The following is a 15,761-nucleotide window of genomic DNA, read 5'->3' on the forward strand; positions in this document are numbered from 1 at the left end:
GCCCCCTCCCACCCCTTTTTCAAGAGAAAGGTAAAAACAGCCTAAGATATGTTGCTGTCTCTGACTTGGATGCCCTGGTTTAAGTTCATTTTATCTGGGCACTTTTCCTATTCACATTAAAAATCAGATTATCTCTGGTAACATTCTTTGAAAAAAGAAAATACACAGAATATCAAGAGAAATGACTGAAAAAGACTTAGAAAAAAGAGTAACAAAAGAAAAAGCCCCACAGGATTAGATGACCAGAGCAAACTTTTGTAATTCATTCCTTTATAAGAAGTTCAAAGGGAAACCTAATACTATCTATTGTAGCACAACATCATTTTTCTTAGGAGAATTTGGTTATCTCCCTTCTACCAAAGCGTTCCTCTGAGCTCACTGTCCTGAGTAACGTTAGCCCCACTCTTGCTAATGGTCTAAAATATTTACTTTGCATTAACAATGTGGTTTCACTTGACTGCTTCCAAGTGCAGAGGCATTTTATTTTGAAGTGTTTGCTTTCTTTGTTATTATCTGCAAATGTATAGCAAAGACAGTTTTTTCTACTTCAATACCTTATAGTTAGCATACCAAATGGAGTCTGCAACACTAGTTATTTGCCCCAAATTCTAGCTCTGAAACAAAGAAAAACAAACACCAGCATCAGTGAGATAAATATTGTGAGCAGAAGATTCATAGATAAAATGAGACTCACACATATATATATACACACACACACACACACACACACACACACACACACACACACACACACACACATATCTGTTACTAACTTCCTGGACAAGAAGAACAAGATATTTATCAATTACTTTGTCCTGTTTTGGAAAATCTTGGAATGTTTTTCATACCCAGATTCCCTTCCTGAGGGGCTCCCTGTGATTGCCAGTTTCTGTCTAATTATCCTGCCATTCTGGCCACAGTTAATGGATTAGGGTGGGCATTTTGAGCCTGGACAGTCAGTTCACAGTTTGGCTAGGGCCCTGGAAGTGAGCTAGCAAGAAACTCTACCTAACACAGGGCTAGCGATTGGCTGGACAGGTTAAAGACTCTCTTTTGGGGACTTTAAATATGAAACACATAGAGAAAGTCACAGTTTGAGTGATTGCGCAGAATGCAAACGACACCCAGAGAAGAAAGAGTAAGCAGAAGCCATGAGGCAACAAAACTGTGAAACACCAGAAGCAATGAGGTGGAGAGAAGGAAAAGAAAAATGGAAAGATATTATTAGGTAATTATAAGAGCAGAACAAGCAGAGAAAGTTTGAGTCACGAAAATGGCACAGGACTGAAGTAGAGAACCACAAAGGCTTGCTACTGAGGGTTCAAGATAGACTAAAACTGGAAGGATTTTCCAATTTTTGTTCTTTCATGGGGTCTGATTATTGTGTCCCAGAATATCTCTACAATAAACCCTAAAGATGTGACATAAACCAAATGCTGGTAACCTAAAGGAGTCTACCTAAAACAATTTGGCTCCATGATGAATTTTAGGATAATTTTCAAGCATTTTCCATAATAATATGTATGTAATGATTTGATTACCGACTTAATATCTTCATTTGAAATTACAATTGACCTCAGAGTAGCAGAATGAATATCTCTCTTCTGAAACATACTACACTCATATAATAAATAACAATGGAAAAACAATAATAAATATATAATTTAATACAATTACAATTTATTTATATTTGATTTATATCTAATTTTAAAATACAATATTATAAACAATATTAGAAAAAACAAATGTTTCAATAAAATTATCAAGTTGAGTTCACTATCATTATTTAATAAGAATCAGTTATTTTCCTGTTCAGGATCCTATCGCAGTTTAAATCTTGTTGTTGTGGATTTGTTATTGTGAACAACCAGGTACTTTTAGAGTGCTAATTTTGAGTGTAATGAATATTGCTTGAAATAAGAGGGCAGCTTCTGCATGTGGTGTTAGTATCGAGCAGACAGAGTAGGAGTCTTTCATTTAGAGACAAATGTGGACCACCGCCCTCTTCTGGACAGACTAGGAGGAGCAACAGAGTGTAGATGAGTGAAAAGTTCTTCAAATATTTTCTAAGTTCACTTCAACAATATTTAATAAATGTCAACAGGTGTGGATTTACCGGGTGAACCAAATCCCAAGAACGCTATAAATGATCCCTCCTTTGGAAAAACTTACAGATCTGCTGGGGAAATGAAATTGTAAATGAAAGATAACTTCACTGGTTAATACAATAAAGAATCAAATTTAAAAATTTTACTAGTATTATCATAACTTTGGGAAACTGTATTACTTCCATTTTTGTGAAACATCTTTGCTTTCTTTAGATGGAGACTGGAACTATGTACAAAATAAGCTGGTCAACAGCAAATCGTTGGAAGATCAACAGGCACAAAACACGATAAAATTGAATTTCACGAACTGATTAAAACATTAAACTAAAATGCAGACTTACATTGCTCTGCTTTCATAATAAAGATAGTTTAAGTAAGGTTAATCATGGGTTCCCTTACCTGTGCAATGTTGCTCTGTCACTTTTGCTTACTTAACACTACAACTCTTGCCTCACGTAATGCAAACTAATTGTCTCCCTTTGGCACAGAAAGACCTAATGAACATTTCAGAAAGTGAACTTGGTTAATTTAAAGCCTATGAGACCCACTGGCAGGCTTTAAGTCTAAGCCCCCAGCTACATCTTTCACTGGGTGGTAGCTTAAGGGCCAGTCTGCCATTTGTCCTTGCATATCACCACCTTGGGCTTCCAGGGAAGAAAGTACAAATTATTGGCAGGTGATATTCCGGAGTTCTTGACCACAGTGTCATTTAACAGTACTTCCAACAGTAATCAAATAGAGACAGTAGATTTACAGTCATTGGAGGGATTGAGAAAGGGAACATAGATATGGTTGTAGAAGTTGAAGAAATTAATAGGAGAAAAGAGGTAGTGGTTGTATTTAACAAATTTCACAGTATTTAACAAAAAGTCTTTATTTCAGAAGAAAAGTTTGCACACTGAAAATTGTGCTCTTCAATCTATTTTGTGTCTTCAGTGGCAGGAAGTTGACACCATTCTAGCAATAAAAGCAGGTGACTTCCTTTGCCACCTCTTCCTTCCACCAGACAGCTAGAGTTGCGTTGAGTGGCCAGATTCATCCCAGCGTGGGAGAGCAGGTGGAATAGGGTCAAACACGAGGCCACCAAAATTTAAGATGGCCATAGAAATATAAGTAACAATCAGGATGGCTCATGGCTTCTGTGCTGGTTGTCAGATTATTGCCTCTCAGCTTAAAACCTACCCTTCACTGCCCTGCTTGTAATGCTAGAGCTCCATCATGCAGACATTTCTGCTTGGCCAGAAGAAGGTGTTGCAGGGACACTGCAGGAAGAAGGGGCTTTTCTTCTGTCTCTAGCGTGCCTTTTGTTGGCTTGCTCCTGCTGAAGAAGTGGAACTCTGTCTAAAAATGATTCCTCCTTTGGGTGCTCATTCTCACTCCTAAATTCTATACTGTGGTTTTTTTCCCACTTTCTCAGTAACTCATCACCTATAAATAGCTCATAATGTTTTCTACTCAACCTTTCATTTGGAAACAATTGTGTGATTCCCGTCTCCTGACTGAACCCTCTCTGGCTCACCTTCCAAGCTGTGGGACTCCCCTCTGAAAATGTCTAATAAAATCAGATTGGGATATCCTTGTTGAAGTGTCAAATCAGTGCTTCTGAGCACAAATCTGTATTGGAGATTGGAAATCATAGCCCTCGTGCTGTCTCCATTCTGAAGTGGCTCAGGAGTTTCGGCTTGAAATGTTTTCATTCGTCCCATAGATTCAGTCACAGCAGTCTTGTGCATTCAGATCAGAAGCAGAAAAAAAAAATATGACTAGCACGATTTGCTGAAATTTTTCTGCATACACTCAACTCTAATCTCAAATGGACCATTTTATTGAAATAAAAATGATTCATCCACTGGGAAAAAAATTCCCTCTGCTATTTTGTTTTCTCTCTGGATTATGTGCTTAAATCTTTTGCCCTAGAGTTTACACTTACAAAATTCACCACTTAGATTTACTTCCATGTTTTAGGCACCCTCATTCATATTGCTTCCTATGACCATTTCCTTGATTTTTTTTATTACTTATCCCCCAAAATCATTGCTCACATTATTTAATTAAGGTAAAATTTCAATTTATACTATAAAAGGAAAAGATCTCTTCTTTTGCTTTCCAGAATTTCCAACAAGCATAGTATATTAGATGCTGATTTTTTAAACCTAAAAATCAGGGTTTCAAGTCTTTTAAGTCTTTTTATGCTGTGTTTAAAAATCCCCTCTTACAGTGAAAACAAAGTAATGTGATATTTACACTGAAAAATGATAAATTCCCCCACGTCCCTCAGAGTAATCATCATATTGACATGGACCTGAGAGCAAAAAGCTTCCCCAACTTTGACAAACATAATTTGTGCAAGGCCAAGCAGTTATAAACACTGTCAGTAACTGGAAGGTATAGATGCTCTGCAGGAGACTTTGGAAGCTACATTCACCACACTCAGCTATTTATGATTATAATTCCATGTGCAGATGGTAGCTAGTGAAAGTAATACCCGAAATTAAGGAGAATGACAGCCGAAAGAAGTCTCTTCTGACAAATATGGAAACCGAAGTTCGGACAGCCTAAGCAACTTGCTCAGAGTCACACAGTGGGAATGTAAGTCAGCGGGATGTGGGCGGGCTCTTCCTTTTTAATCTCCACTACGTTGGACATGGTTAGGCCAGTGCTCGTCTACTGATGAGGATCGCAGCTCCTAGTGTCCAAATTACTTTCAAAAGGCAACATGATTATAGTTATTGTCAAACCTAGCCTTTGTAATCATCTTGATTTAAATGATCAAGTTTGTCTCTAATTAGCTTCTCCTAATAACAAAACTATTTTATCATAAATGTGTTTGGAAACCCTAAAATATATTTTGTATAACTAAGGTGGTTTTTGGTTCTTTGACCAGAGACAGGTGCAATTGCACTTTCTGCTTTCCCTTATAATAAACAGAAAGACATACAGGTGTGTAAGTAAGTTAAATTATCTAATATTTCATTACTACAACTAAAATCAGCTATGGTAATTCTACTGCATGTGACACATTTTCATTTAGACCAACTACAAAATTTTTCTCAGAACAATTATCATAATAGAAAAAATCTTTAAAGATACATTTTAAACAATTAGTTCGTGGAGAAAACACTAGAATAAGGTCAGAAGAATTAAATTCTAAGCTGGGTTTTCTTACTGTGTCCGTGGTGATAGCATATAAGTCTCAATTATACTATCAGTAAAATGGGGCTAATGACAGATGATAGATGTTCTTTTTATTTTACAATGTTCTTATAAGGGAAATACAGGCAATAGGTAGGAGTTACTTTGAAATTTTATAAAGAAAACATCAATGCTATTAAAGTTTTTCAATATCGTGTTATAATGCTGCTGACTTACTAATTTTCAAAACAAATCAGTCGTATTTAATATTTGTAGTTATACTTTGAAGTAACCACCACAAAAAGTTGTTGTATACGATAAAATTCTGTTTTAAAAATGGATGTATTTTAATGTTGTAGGAACTAGACTTTATATTTAGCTTGGCATCTTCTTTTTATATAAAATGCAAGGCCAACTAAAGATTTTTGCCTTCCGTGATTTGGCCCTTGTCATGGGATTTCTTTTCAGACCACTAGATGGCGCAACTAAAGGTCTACTACACGTTAAAAGACATCGTCAGAGGCCTAATGACAGACCGACCTCCTCTTTGAAAAAAAAAAACAAGTGAGGAAAACAAGAGAGAGGAATGTTATGAACACCTGAAGTTATACAGTCCTTCCCTCGCAAAGGCGGAGGCGTGCAGAGTGCAGCGTTAAGTTCAGGAAACCTGTTCCTACATGCAGTCTTTTTACTAACTCAGAGGCAGGGATCACTTCTCCTGTCTGGGCATAGGTTTCTTCATCTAGTCAATTCTCTTTAAATGCATTCCTTCTCTCTCTTTCCTTCCCTGGAGACAGGACAGAGATCATGAGTTCTATGGCTGCCATGGTCTCTAGCTGCTCAGTACTTGAGAAGGATGATAATGGTGTTCGGTAGAAGTGTGTGGTCTGAGAGGGCAGCCAAACAAATTTTACAGCCATTAGGTTCTGTTCCTGACTCTGCCATGCTCTGGGAGCAGCATGTGACTACAGTAAACTTCTGAACTTGGCCTAGTTCTCTGTAAGACTGTATCATTTGACATCTGCCTCCTCTGAGGAGAGTTTACAAGGATTAATGAGATAATGCTGCCAACAGGCCCGACGTTTGAATGAAAGCTGCTAATTATTAACAAAGCCTCAGTGGGCAGGTCCATAACTGAAGTCTGACCTTTCATCTTTGTCAAAATGCTCCTTAAATGGGTGACATTATTGCTACAAGTAAAGGAACATTTTGCTGGAGAGGTAAAAATGATTAAGAGGAAGGACATCAGGTCTTTGAAGGAAGGTGCAAAGAGCAGGGACAACTGTCCTACACTAGAGAAGGGTGAAGGTGATGAATATTCTCCTCATTGACAAGAATCTTGCATAGGAGTGGAAGTGGATCTTTTTCATGTTCACTGAGGACAGAAGACACAGGAAGGAATTCATCAGAATGGTTGAAAAGACATGAAAAGCTTAGAGAAGGGATATTTGGAAAGCAGATGTTGTACATGTTTCTAATAGGGGAGAATCAAACAGATTTGTTTCTAACTTGGTGAAAATTGTGTACCATTAGGAGGTCAAATTTCATTAGAAGCTTCTTTACTCTTTTAAAGACAGAATATGATTTTTGAATATAATTTCTAAATGGGGAACATTCTGGATTTTCTTCATGGGTCTCTTCTTGCTGAGATACGAATTCATTTTCTTTCTTATGCTCTCCATAGAACATTTCTTACTCGATTCCTCTTCAATCTTTTCTTTTTTAATCTGGAGCATTGAAAGAATTCTTGTTCTATTTCCACGTATTGAAGACTTCATTGTCAGGTAAAGCGAGGAGTTCCTCAAGGAAGGGACTTGAGGAGCCCTTGAATGTGTTGGGCAAGGTGAGGAGCATTCCCAGGCTACCTCTTGCAGAAGAAAAGCAACTTCCCAAGGGGCCTGAACAAAAGACTGCTTTGATTCCTTCTTCCTCCTTCCTCCCCTCTTCCCTTCATCTTTTCTTTTCTTTCAACTAATTTTTATTGAGTATCTATCCGGTAAGAAGGCCTACATTACGCCCCACATAAACATGTACTTCCTATTGGCATATTTAATTTGACTTTCAGCTCTGTAATTTTCCTGCGGCTAATAGAGAAATATCCTGATTGAGGACCACAGGTAACAAGAAAGTTTTACATGAGACTTCTTAGACACCTCTGGGAAGGATTTATATGGGATATTTGTTAGCAGCTATTTTGAACTTAATGACACTAATTTTTAAAAGTTATCTTTTTTTTCTACTAGAGAAGCCTTGTTCCTTTATGTTCCTCTAATTAAAGTGAATATGTGGAATTATCTCTTCTGAGTTCCTTCAGAAGCTTTGCAGTGATTTGGATGGTGCCCTCAGCGCCAAGAATAGACAGTAAGAAAGAACCAGAGAATCCTCCCATTACACTGCACTATTCTAACTGGATCAGCCAATATTCTCTGGGCCAAGAGCATTTACAGTATTGAGCATATTTCAGATGATCTCTGACCCTACATCGTGTGACAGAATGCAATTCCAAATTCTCAGCAATGAGGTTGTATATGCCTCTACTTCCAGTTGGTTACTGCTCTTTTTTCAACAGATTTTTTTTTTCATTCTGTTAATCATCTTCTTAAATAAATAAGTGAATACATTAATAAATGGAAAAAGATGTGTACCATACATATACAAACATATCCAGAGGAATAAAATTTTTGCTAGTTGTGCTAACATATCTTTAGAATGAAGTCTCCAAATCGCCCTTGAAATTATTTTCTTCAAATCTTCAAAGCCTAACAAACAACCTTAAACACATGAGTCAGGTTTTATTGTCCACATTCTGTAAGTTTTCAGATTATTGGTCAATGTTCTACCGCCTTATGAATTTGCAAGACAAAGTCTTAAATTTTTCTTTCTTTCTTTTTTTTTTTTGAAACAAGGTCTCACTCTGTCACCCACGCTGGAGTGCAGTTGAATGATCTCGACTCACTGTAACCTTCACCTCCCAGCCTCAAGTCATCCACCCCTCAGCTTCCTGAGTTGTTAGGACTACAGCTGTGCCACCACGCCCGGCTAATTTTTGTGTCTTTTTGTAGAGATGGGATTTCACCATGTTGGCCAGGCTGGTCTTGATCTCCTGAGCTCAAGTGATTTGCCCACACTAAGCTAATGGGATGAATTTTGGCAAAGATCAAGAGGGAGTCATTCTCAAACCAATCGAATTATCCTCATTATAGAAAGACTACGTCTTACTAATCAAAGACCCTAGAGGGCTACCAACTAGAAATGCAACAAAACACAACCATCTACATTTATATATTACAAGTATTTACTTTCCATTAAAACAGCTGTTATTCTTGTAGTATTGCCCATATAATTAGTTTCATTAAAAAATGTTTTATTTTATTTTTCAAACTACTGTTTTGGGATCTTACATATATTCTGACAATATAGAAATGGACTTTTTTCCCCAACCTGGTTAGTGGTGTGATAAACTCACTGTGCTAAGGTTGGAAGATACTCGGATAACAGTTTCGACTGCATTATTCACTAGCCATGAAATAATACAAGTAATAATATCAGTAAATGGAAAAATCTTTCATTTGGATTGTATTTTTTAATGTAGAATTTTTTCCCACATATACTATTATTTACTGCTCATCATATTATTTCTGGAACTTAATTTTCCTATCTGGAAAATGGGGATAGTAACTCCAGTTCTGCCTACTTCAGAGGGTTACTGTGACAATGGAAGACAAACAGTGTGTAAAACTGCTTTTAGGCTCAGAAAGCATGATGGTATAGAATGACAGCCATTCATGCACAAAGTGACAACACTACATTAATAACCATAGGCCAAGATTTTTTAAATGCTGGCTGAAGATGCATTTTCCAGTTGAATTTCTAATAACAGTGAGCTAATCCTGGATAATTCCTAGTTCTCTTCTATATATCAGGGCTATGAAAGTTCTTAGAACAAATATATTTACAGGAAGTTCTATTTTTCTCTTGGGAAAATACTCTAGGAATGACTAAACAATGTTCTCTGATACTACCAAAAACCATCTCCCTCTATGTGCTGAAAATGATCATGAAGAAACTGGTTTGGGGCATGCATGTTGTAAGGTTGCCCTATTGCACTCCCCTTTTGTTTACCTTCTGAAAATGCTTTTCCCACTAGAAGACATACACTCTACACACTCCTGTAGTCAGGAAAATCTATAGTTGCTTAAATGCATCTTTCAGTTCACAGTAGCTTTATCTCTGTGCTGAAATAAAATGCTTTTCAATTAGAATCTCCTTTCTCAGCACCTAACAATGAATGCAGATGGAACCTGTCCAGTCTGAGCAGAAAAACCACCAAACTTAAAAATAATCAGAGATTTTCAAGACATATCGGCAGAGCTAAAAACATAGTTACCTGGGCAATTATGTCTGTAATTTCTGAATAACTATGGCATCTTCCCACACAGGATCGAGCCAGAAAGTCTTCTACAAGCCGTGTTCCAATGCCGTAACCCCTGTGGATGAAGGAAAGAGTGTGGTCTGAAAATTCTAAGAAATTAGTGAAGTCTATCAGTTTTTAAGAAGGGATTTGTGTGTTTAGCACTTGTGCAAGAGAATCACAAATCAAACCACATATGATGAGTTAAATGGCTTTTTGCCATGGGCTTCTTATTCATCCCACAGACCACAGAAGCAGAGAGTAACACAGCGAGGAAATATTAACAGATCTCCTACAAGCAGAATAGTCTGCCTAGAATCAAGACTGGCCCAAACTTGACAATGTAAATTAAAATTAAGGAAGGCTGGTGTCTGTAGCCTAATGTTTCTCAGTGGCAACTAATTTTCTCATCATTAGCTATGATGGAAATCAAATGAGAGTCTAGCTAAAGTGTCTGCTACATGTGTGATACCCGGATGCTCGCTCTTCTCTTAGCATTGTTATCAGGGTAGAAGGGCAGGCATTTCCAGGATGAGCTCTGGAAGGAGGGGAAGAAAGGAGCAGAAAAAATTTTTATTGTCAGTGAAAGTTTCGGCAACTTCAGACTCTGAAGTTTACTAAGAAAAAAAACCTCGTTTTTCATTCCAGGGAAACAAACTATGGGACTTGGGGGAAGGTATTGTGTTATCTCCACCCCAAGAAAATAGCTCTAGTAGTGCCTGAAGTACAATTTTGAGAACCTGCGATTGAGATGTGATTATACACACACTGAATATGTAACTAAGGTGGCTGAGCACACACTTTCAACAAGATAAACTGAGAAATGACTAAAATTCCCAAAAGGATATAAAGAAAGGTCAAAGTCTCTGTCTTATAAGAACTTGCAATCTAGCTGAGAAAATGTGACCTGCAAGGTGGAAATCAAATGGGACGCTATTTTTGCCAAACCTCTATCACAAAACTGGTCTTTTAATTTTACAGCCACATGTGCATAGACAAGTGAAACGATTTCCAGTGGAGCCACAAAACGCCCAGTGAGACACCACAGCGTTCAGAGGCAATGATTACTCCAGAGGCTCTAAAAAGAGATGAAATCTTTGCTGACTAGGTGGTTGCAAGGAGACAGATTTGATGTGAGAGTGCTTATGAATTCAGTGAATCTTGTGAGATATCCTATTTATATTTCTGAGTGGATAGAAATATTCAGTTTAGCTTCCTTGGCTTTAGAGAAAAATGGTTTATAATTTCAGCCAAGAAGCTCACACTGCAAAGACTTTTAACAATCAACATGTCTACTTTACAGAAATAGTTGTATCAGGATTCAAAAATATTTCCAGTGTTTTCTAATTATCACTTTGCATATCCACAGCTCAGCAACTGGGAACAGTGATCAGAAGCCAAAACGTTATGAGCTGTACTATATCTACACATATTGCTTTGGTCAAAGGATATGTTTCTGCAAAGTAGATATTTTATAAATTAAAAATGTAAGAGGCTCCCAGCAGAAGCTATAAATCTAAATGTGAATTTTTTTCTTAAGGAAAGATCTTTCTGCAGCTTCTCAAAAATTTATTCTTTAATATTTCATTCATGTTTGTTAAATGTATACTCAATTAGCTAACCGAAGGTATTTTTTGAGTCAAATAAGTGAGCTTTTTTATTATTCACAGCTTTTTCACAAAACAATGCAAGTTTAACATAAGTCAAATAAAATGAAGTAATTTCTGGAAATGCTATGTCAGATGTTTAAGTGTGACCTTAGTGTAAAATAACCTTAACATTCCTCACAGCTATAGACAGTTCAGCTAACGAAGTGACCAAGAAATCTATAGGTGGACAGTTGGGCAGTTCTCTTCTTTGTGAATGCCCTTGACTAATTAAGTAAAAATGCCAAAAAAAAAAAAAAAGACGTGTACAAAATAAATTAGAACTTTTTAAAAAGAAAAATAATATGCATACAGAAAGAAGAAAAATGAGAGTTTTTAAAAAAGATTTTCCATCTTTATGTTGTCTTTTTCTGTATTTCAACTGAAAATACAATGAACCCTTTTAAAAAGCTCTAAAATGTTAGGCTAAATTTCCCCTTCAATCTGCCTAGATAAATCTTCTAACCAGTACACATTTTCCAGTCTTTCCTCTGTTAGAGTCCTCTTCAGAGTTTATAATTAAGATGTTCAAAAACCATTGACAGATGTTTTATTGTTTGGCAATCATCTGATGATCACATAGTTATTCAGAGAAAATCAAAAGGTAGAATTTGTGCAGGAGGAATCTCCAATAATAAAGACAAAGAGAATGGGTCTCATTTAAAAAGGAAGAAGTGAGTTTTTCTACCTAATGTGTTTTTTAAGAAAAGCATAGTAAGGATTAAAAAACATTCAAACAATAAAAATGCTATCTCAAACAAAATAAACTCTCCCTTTAATTCATAATTCCCATTTTCTCCATCTTCCCCTTAGGAAACTACCATTATGAGTTTCTTGCATATCTTTCAATAGATGGTCTGTGCTTGTGTAAGCATATATTTATATTGGAAGGAGTTGTGTTAGAACAAAAGACTTCTGAAAAGAATAAAATTTGATGTTCCGTCATGTTGTTAATAGAACAATTTCAATTTTACCACATATTTTGCTTATAAGCAACTCTTAAGTCACTTAAGAAATGATTTCTAACTAAAGAGAAAACATCCCACACTTGATATTTGTAGGAAAAAATTCCTTCCTATTACTTTATTCTATCAACCCAAATGGCACTTGTAAGAAATTATGTTCAGCTTTCAGATGTGATTAATTGAGATAGAAGAACCGCTGGTGAAATGAAGCAAGGGAAGTCATCAGAGGCAGCAAGAATGCAGGTGATGTAAGAAACAATAGACATTCAATAAGAATGAAGGACTTCCACTTACATTTTATCTAAATATTGGTTCACATCTTCATCTTTCTCATAATCCTTACACAGCTGGGCAACCAGAGCTCCATAGGTAAGGACAAAGAGATCTTTATTCTGGAGAAAAAGGGGTAGTTTCTTGTTACAGGCAAGTTATGACAGTATACTACTGCATTTCTTTTTTTTTTTTTTTTTACAAAATCTGGTTTGAAGTAGCCTTAGAGGTCATCTGTACATTTTTTCCTTCCTCCTATTATTGCAACAATTCGCACTTTTGAAAACAAATTATATTCACATTTGGATACATTGATATGGGGTGGGGGAGAGAGAGCTGTTAAATAAAATGAATTTCTCAACATGAGAGCATCCTTCTATGCATTTGCATACATGATAACTTGCAATGTATTTTCATGGAGGACAGTTTTTTAAAAATACTAATTTCTAACATAAATTTCTGTTTTTCTAAAATATATGCCAACCATGTTTTCAGTTGGAAGGAAGAATTGGATAAGACTTCTCAGGAGTCTGCACAATCCCTAATGGCTCCTGGATCTGCCAAGGAGACCTTCAGGATAAACCCAAATGAAGCAGCAAATTTGTGAGTTTCTTTTCTTTTTACTTAGAGAAAAAAGGAGAAAGTGATATTTCCTTATAAATCTCCAAAATATGTCCCATTTTTAGAGTAAATCATAGATGAAAACTAAAGCTTAAGACAATTTAGGTTTGACTTAGGATTTTTCCAAGAACCTAATAATAAATCACAAGAAATGCCGGTAAATTATCAGTGAAAAGTCTGCTCAACATATAAGAGCCACAGCAGAAGACAAAGTGCTGCCATGTACCAATGCTACAGCATAAAGATAAGCAAAGGTGAAGAAGGGTGGGGGGGACAGAGAGAGAGAGAGAGAATGAGATTGTTGTAACTACCAGTAAAACGAAAGAATCTGAAAACAATAAAAGTAAAAAAAAAATTATACCCTACCTACATGCCATGGTCCCAACATTGTGTCCATTTATAATTAAGGCCAAACTGAAATAATGGAATTTCTTCTCTGTCCCTGATGGGTGGGCACTATTATATATTGAAACCTATTTTATTTCCAGCTGAATTTCTGGTTCAGTACCCATAAAGGCCAGCTTTCTCTATTCTGCTTCATGGCCAAGGACTGTACCTTGAACTGCCTGTTCAGTTGCGTCTCAAATCCATACCACAGATACTAGGAAAGGTCAACATAAGTTTATCTTCATAGTTTTTAAAACAATAAAAATAATCATGTGAATATCTGACAGAACATCATTAACTATTTCAGTAGGTTATGAATGTATCAGGATAAAAATACATTTTAACTGCGTTATAAAATCAAGTGATTTTGGTATAATATGAAGTATGTATCATTTATCTTTAGCACTTGAGAGTCCCACAGGAAAATAAATCAAGATACCAGAATGCCAGAGGAGGTATCCGCAGGCATTTCAAACTGAAGTATGCCAGTTAGTCACTACAATTCTAAACACCAAGTCTGAAATTACTTAATTATATCAAATGCCCATCAGTCTCCTGAAATAATTAACAGAATTTTAAAGTTAGCAATGAGTTTTTGTATCTGTAGCTTCTGAATGGCTAAAACTAAGAGAGTATTAAAGAATGTTATTTAAAACTAATCTGCAAAGGTAAGGTTTATAAATAACTCTTAACCTGGAATATATAGAAAGGATAATATTACATACCAAGTTACAACAAGACTAGGAAACATTTTTAAAGGCAATCCTTTTTTGATGACCTATTTCTATTCAGTTTTACACATAATCAACTATATATATATACACACATATATATACCTATATACACATACATATATATATAAATTCCTATTTCCTGAAGTATGAAATACAAAAAATTGCTAATATTTTCATATTTTCTGTCAGAGGCAAAAAAAATTGACACTCGTATGGATATAATTAGTCAGAAAAGAAGACCTTAAAGTCTGTATAAAGAATTGATTATTCTTTATGTGGGAGATAATCATAATTATTCCTGGATGTGTCATTTATGATTCACCTCGCTGAACCCTCTCTTTCCTCCACTAAAAATTCTTATAGCATCACTTTTTAAAATAAATCAGAAATCACTCAAGAAAACATTTTCCCTGAAGTAGAAAAAATCTCTTTGTAGAAAGATCTTACTATTTTATGGTATTCTGGTCTTCGGTGTGCAGGGCGAGACATAGTGCTTGATAGATGAAGAATGTGATCTTCAATTTATCTTCTTTTGTCTGTTTCTTAAAGGTATATCAGTCCAGGTCTTTTTGTTTTGTTTTTGTAAGCTCTTCCTTGCTTTCAGACAGGAGTGCTACTTCTGCACTCTACTGCTTTTGCTCTTTGCTGAACTGAAGAGGGAAAAAAACCATAACAACAGGATTTTCTTATAGCCACGTAACTTGCCACGGATCAAATAACTGCTTCATTTGTAAGGATGAATTGTAATCTAGAGCCATAAAAGCTGATAATGTGAAGTCAGACCTGAAGCACTGAGACACAAAAAATTCTTTAGCCCAAGGGAGTTCTAGAGTGGTGTTTTGTTCTCATGCCAAGACATTGTTTTAAAATCATAAACAGAAAACTTTGCAATCCAAGATAGATCTAAGTGTTAGCATTATTCAGTCTTGGATTGATTGTTGTAAGAATTAGAGAGACAAGATCAGCAATCCGTAGGTAATAAATCCTGAGTTCAAACCTGATCCCTTAACTACACCAATGGTTATCACATTGTCCCCAAAACCATAGATCCCTATCTTGTGTGATTGCAGTATTCAAATATATCTGGTAACCTTTTTTTCTTTTCATTAGCAGCAATCAACAACATTAAGGAGTGATAGAACGGGCAATATTTTCTTACAAAACTGTTGTTCAAAATGGGTGCTCTACAGTATAATGAAGTATAATGATCTGGTAGACAAAGTAAGCCCTTAGCCTTCGTTTGAGAGTTCTGGAGATGTTAGCTATTGAAGGCTCTCTTTATTTATGCAGAAATACTTAAAGTTCAAATAAAAAATCCTTTCACCTTGACAACTGCAGGGTGCAGAGGAAGATCAAAATCTTTCCAGAAACAGAAGCGGAAAATTCAGTTTAGGAAAGCAGTTTTCTACTACTTATAGTTTGAGTCCATTCGTCCTATTTGTTCTGGCAAATTCTTGCTATGAAGGGACAGACTCAAGAATACTTTG

At 36.0% G+C, this 15,761-nt stretch overlaps 2 protein-coding genes across 5 annotated transcripts in view; one reads left to right on the forward strand and one right to left on the reverse strand.

Annotated features, from left to right (window-relative positions):
* TRAPPC3L (trafficking protein particle complex 3-like) overlaps positions 1 to 14,859 on the reverse strand; it is a 50,449-nt gene extending 35,590 nt beyond the window's left edge. Inside the window, exons 1-3 of the mRNA XM_011935058.1 lie at positions 14,722 to 14,859; positions 12,557 to 12,654; positions 9,628 to 9,727 (exon numbers count right to left, since the gene is read on the reverse strand). Of these exons, the coding sequence (XP_011790448.1) occupies positions 9,628 to 9,727; positions 12,557 to 12,654; positions 14,722 to 14,763 (240 nt within the window). The 5' untranslated portion in view covers positions 14,764 to 14,859. The remainder of the gene's footprint in view (positions 1 to 9,627; positions 9,728 to 12,556; positions 12,655 to 14,721) is intronic.
* FAM26D (family with sequence similarity 26, member D) overlaps positions 1 to 15,761 on the forward strand; it is a 29,816-nt gene that overhangs the window by 1,187 nt on the left and 12,868 nt on the right. For all 4 annotated transcript variants that reach the window (XM_011935054.1, XM_011935055.1, XM_011935056.1 and 1 more), the window contains exon 2: positions 13,028 to 13,135. In XM_011935054.1, the coding sequence (XP_011790444.1) occupies positions 13,077 to 13,135 (59 nt within the window). In that variant the 5' untranslated portion in view covers positions 13,028 to 13,076. The remainder of the gene's footprint in view (positions 1 to 13,027; positions 13,136 to 15,761) is intronic.

This window comes from Colobus angolensis, unplaced genomic scaffold (genome assembly GCF_000951035.1).
Source record: "Colobus angolensis palliatus isolate OR3802 unplaced genomic scaffold, Cang.pa_1.0 Scaffold14, whole genome shotgun sequence".
In the NCBI taxonomy this organism is placed as follows: domain Eukaryota; kingdom Metazoa; phylum Chordata; class Mammalia; order Primates; family Cercopithecidae; genus Colobus; species Colobus angolensis.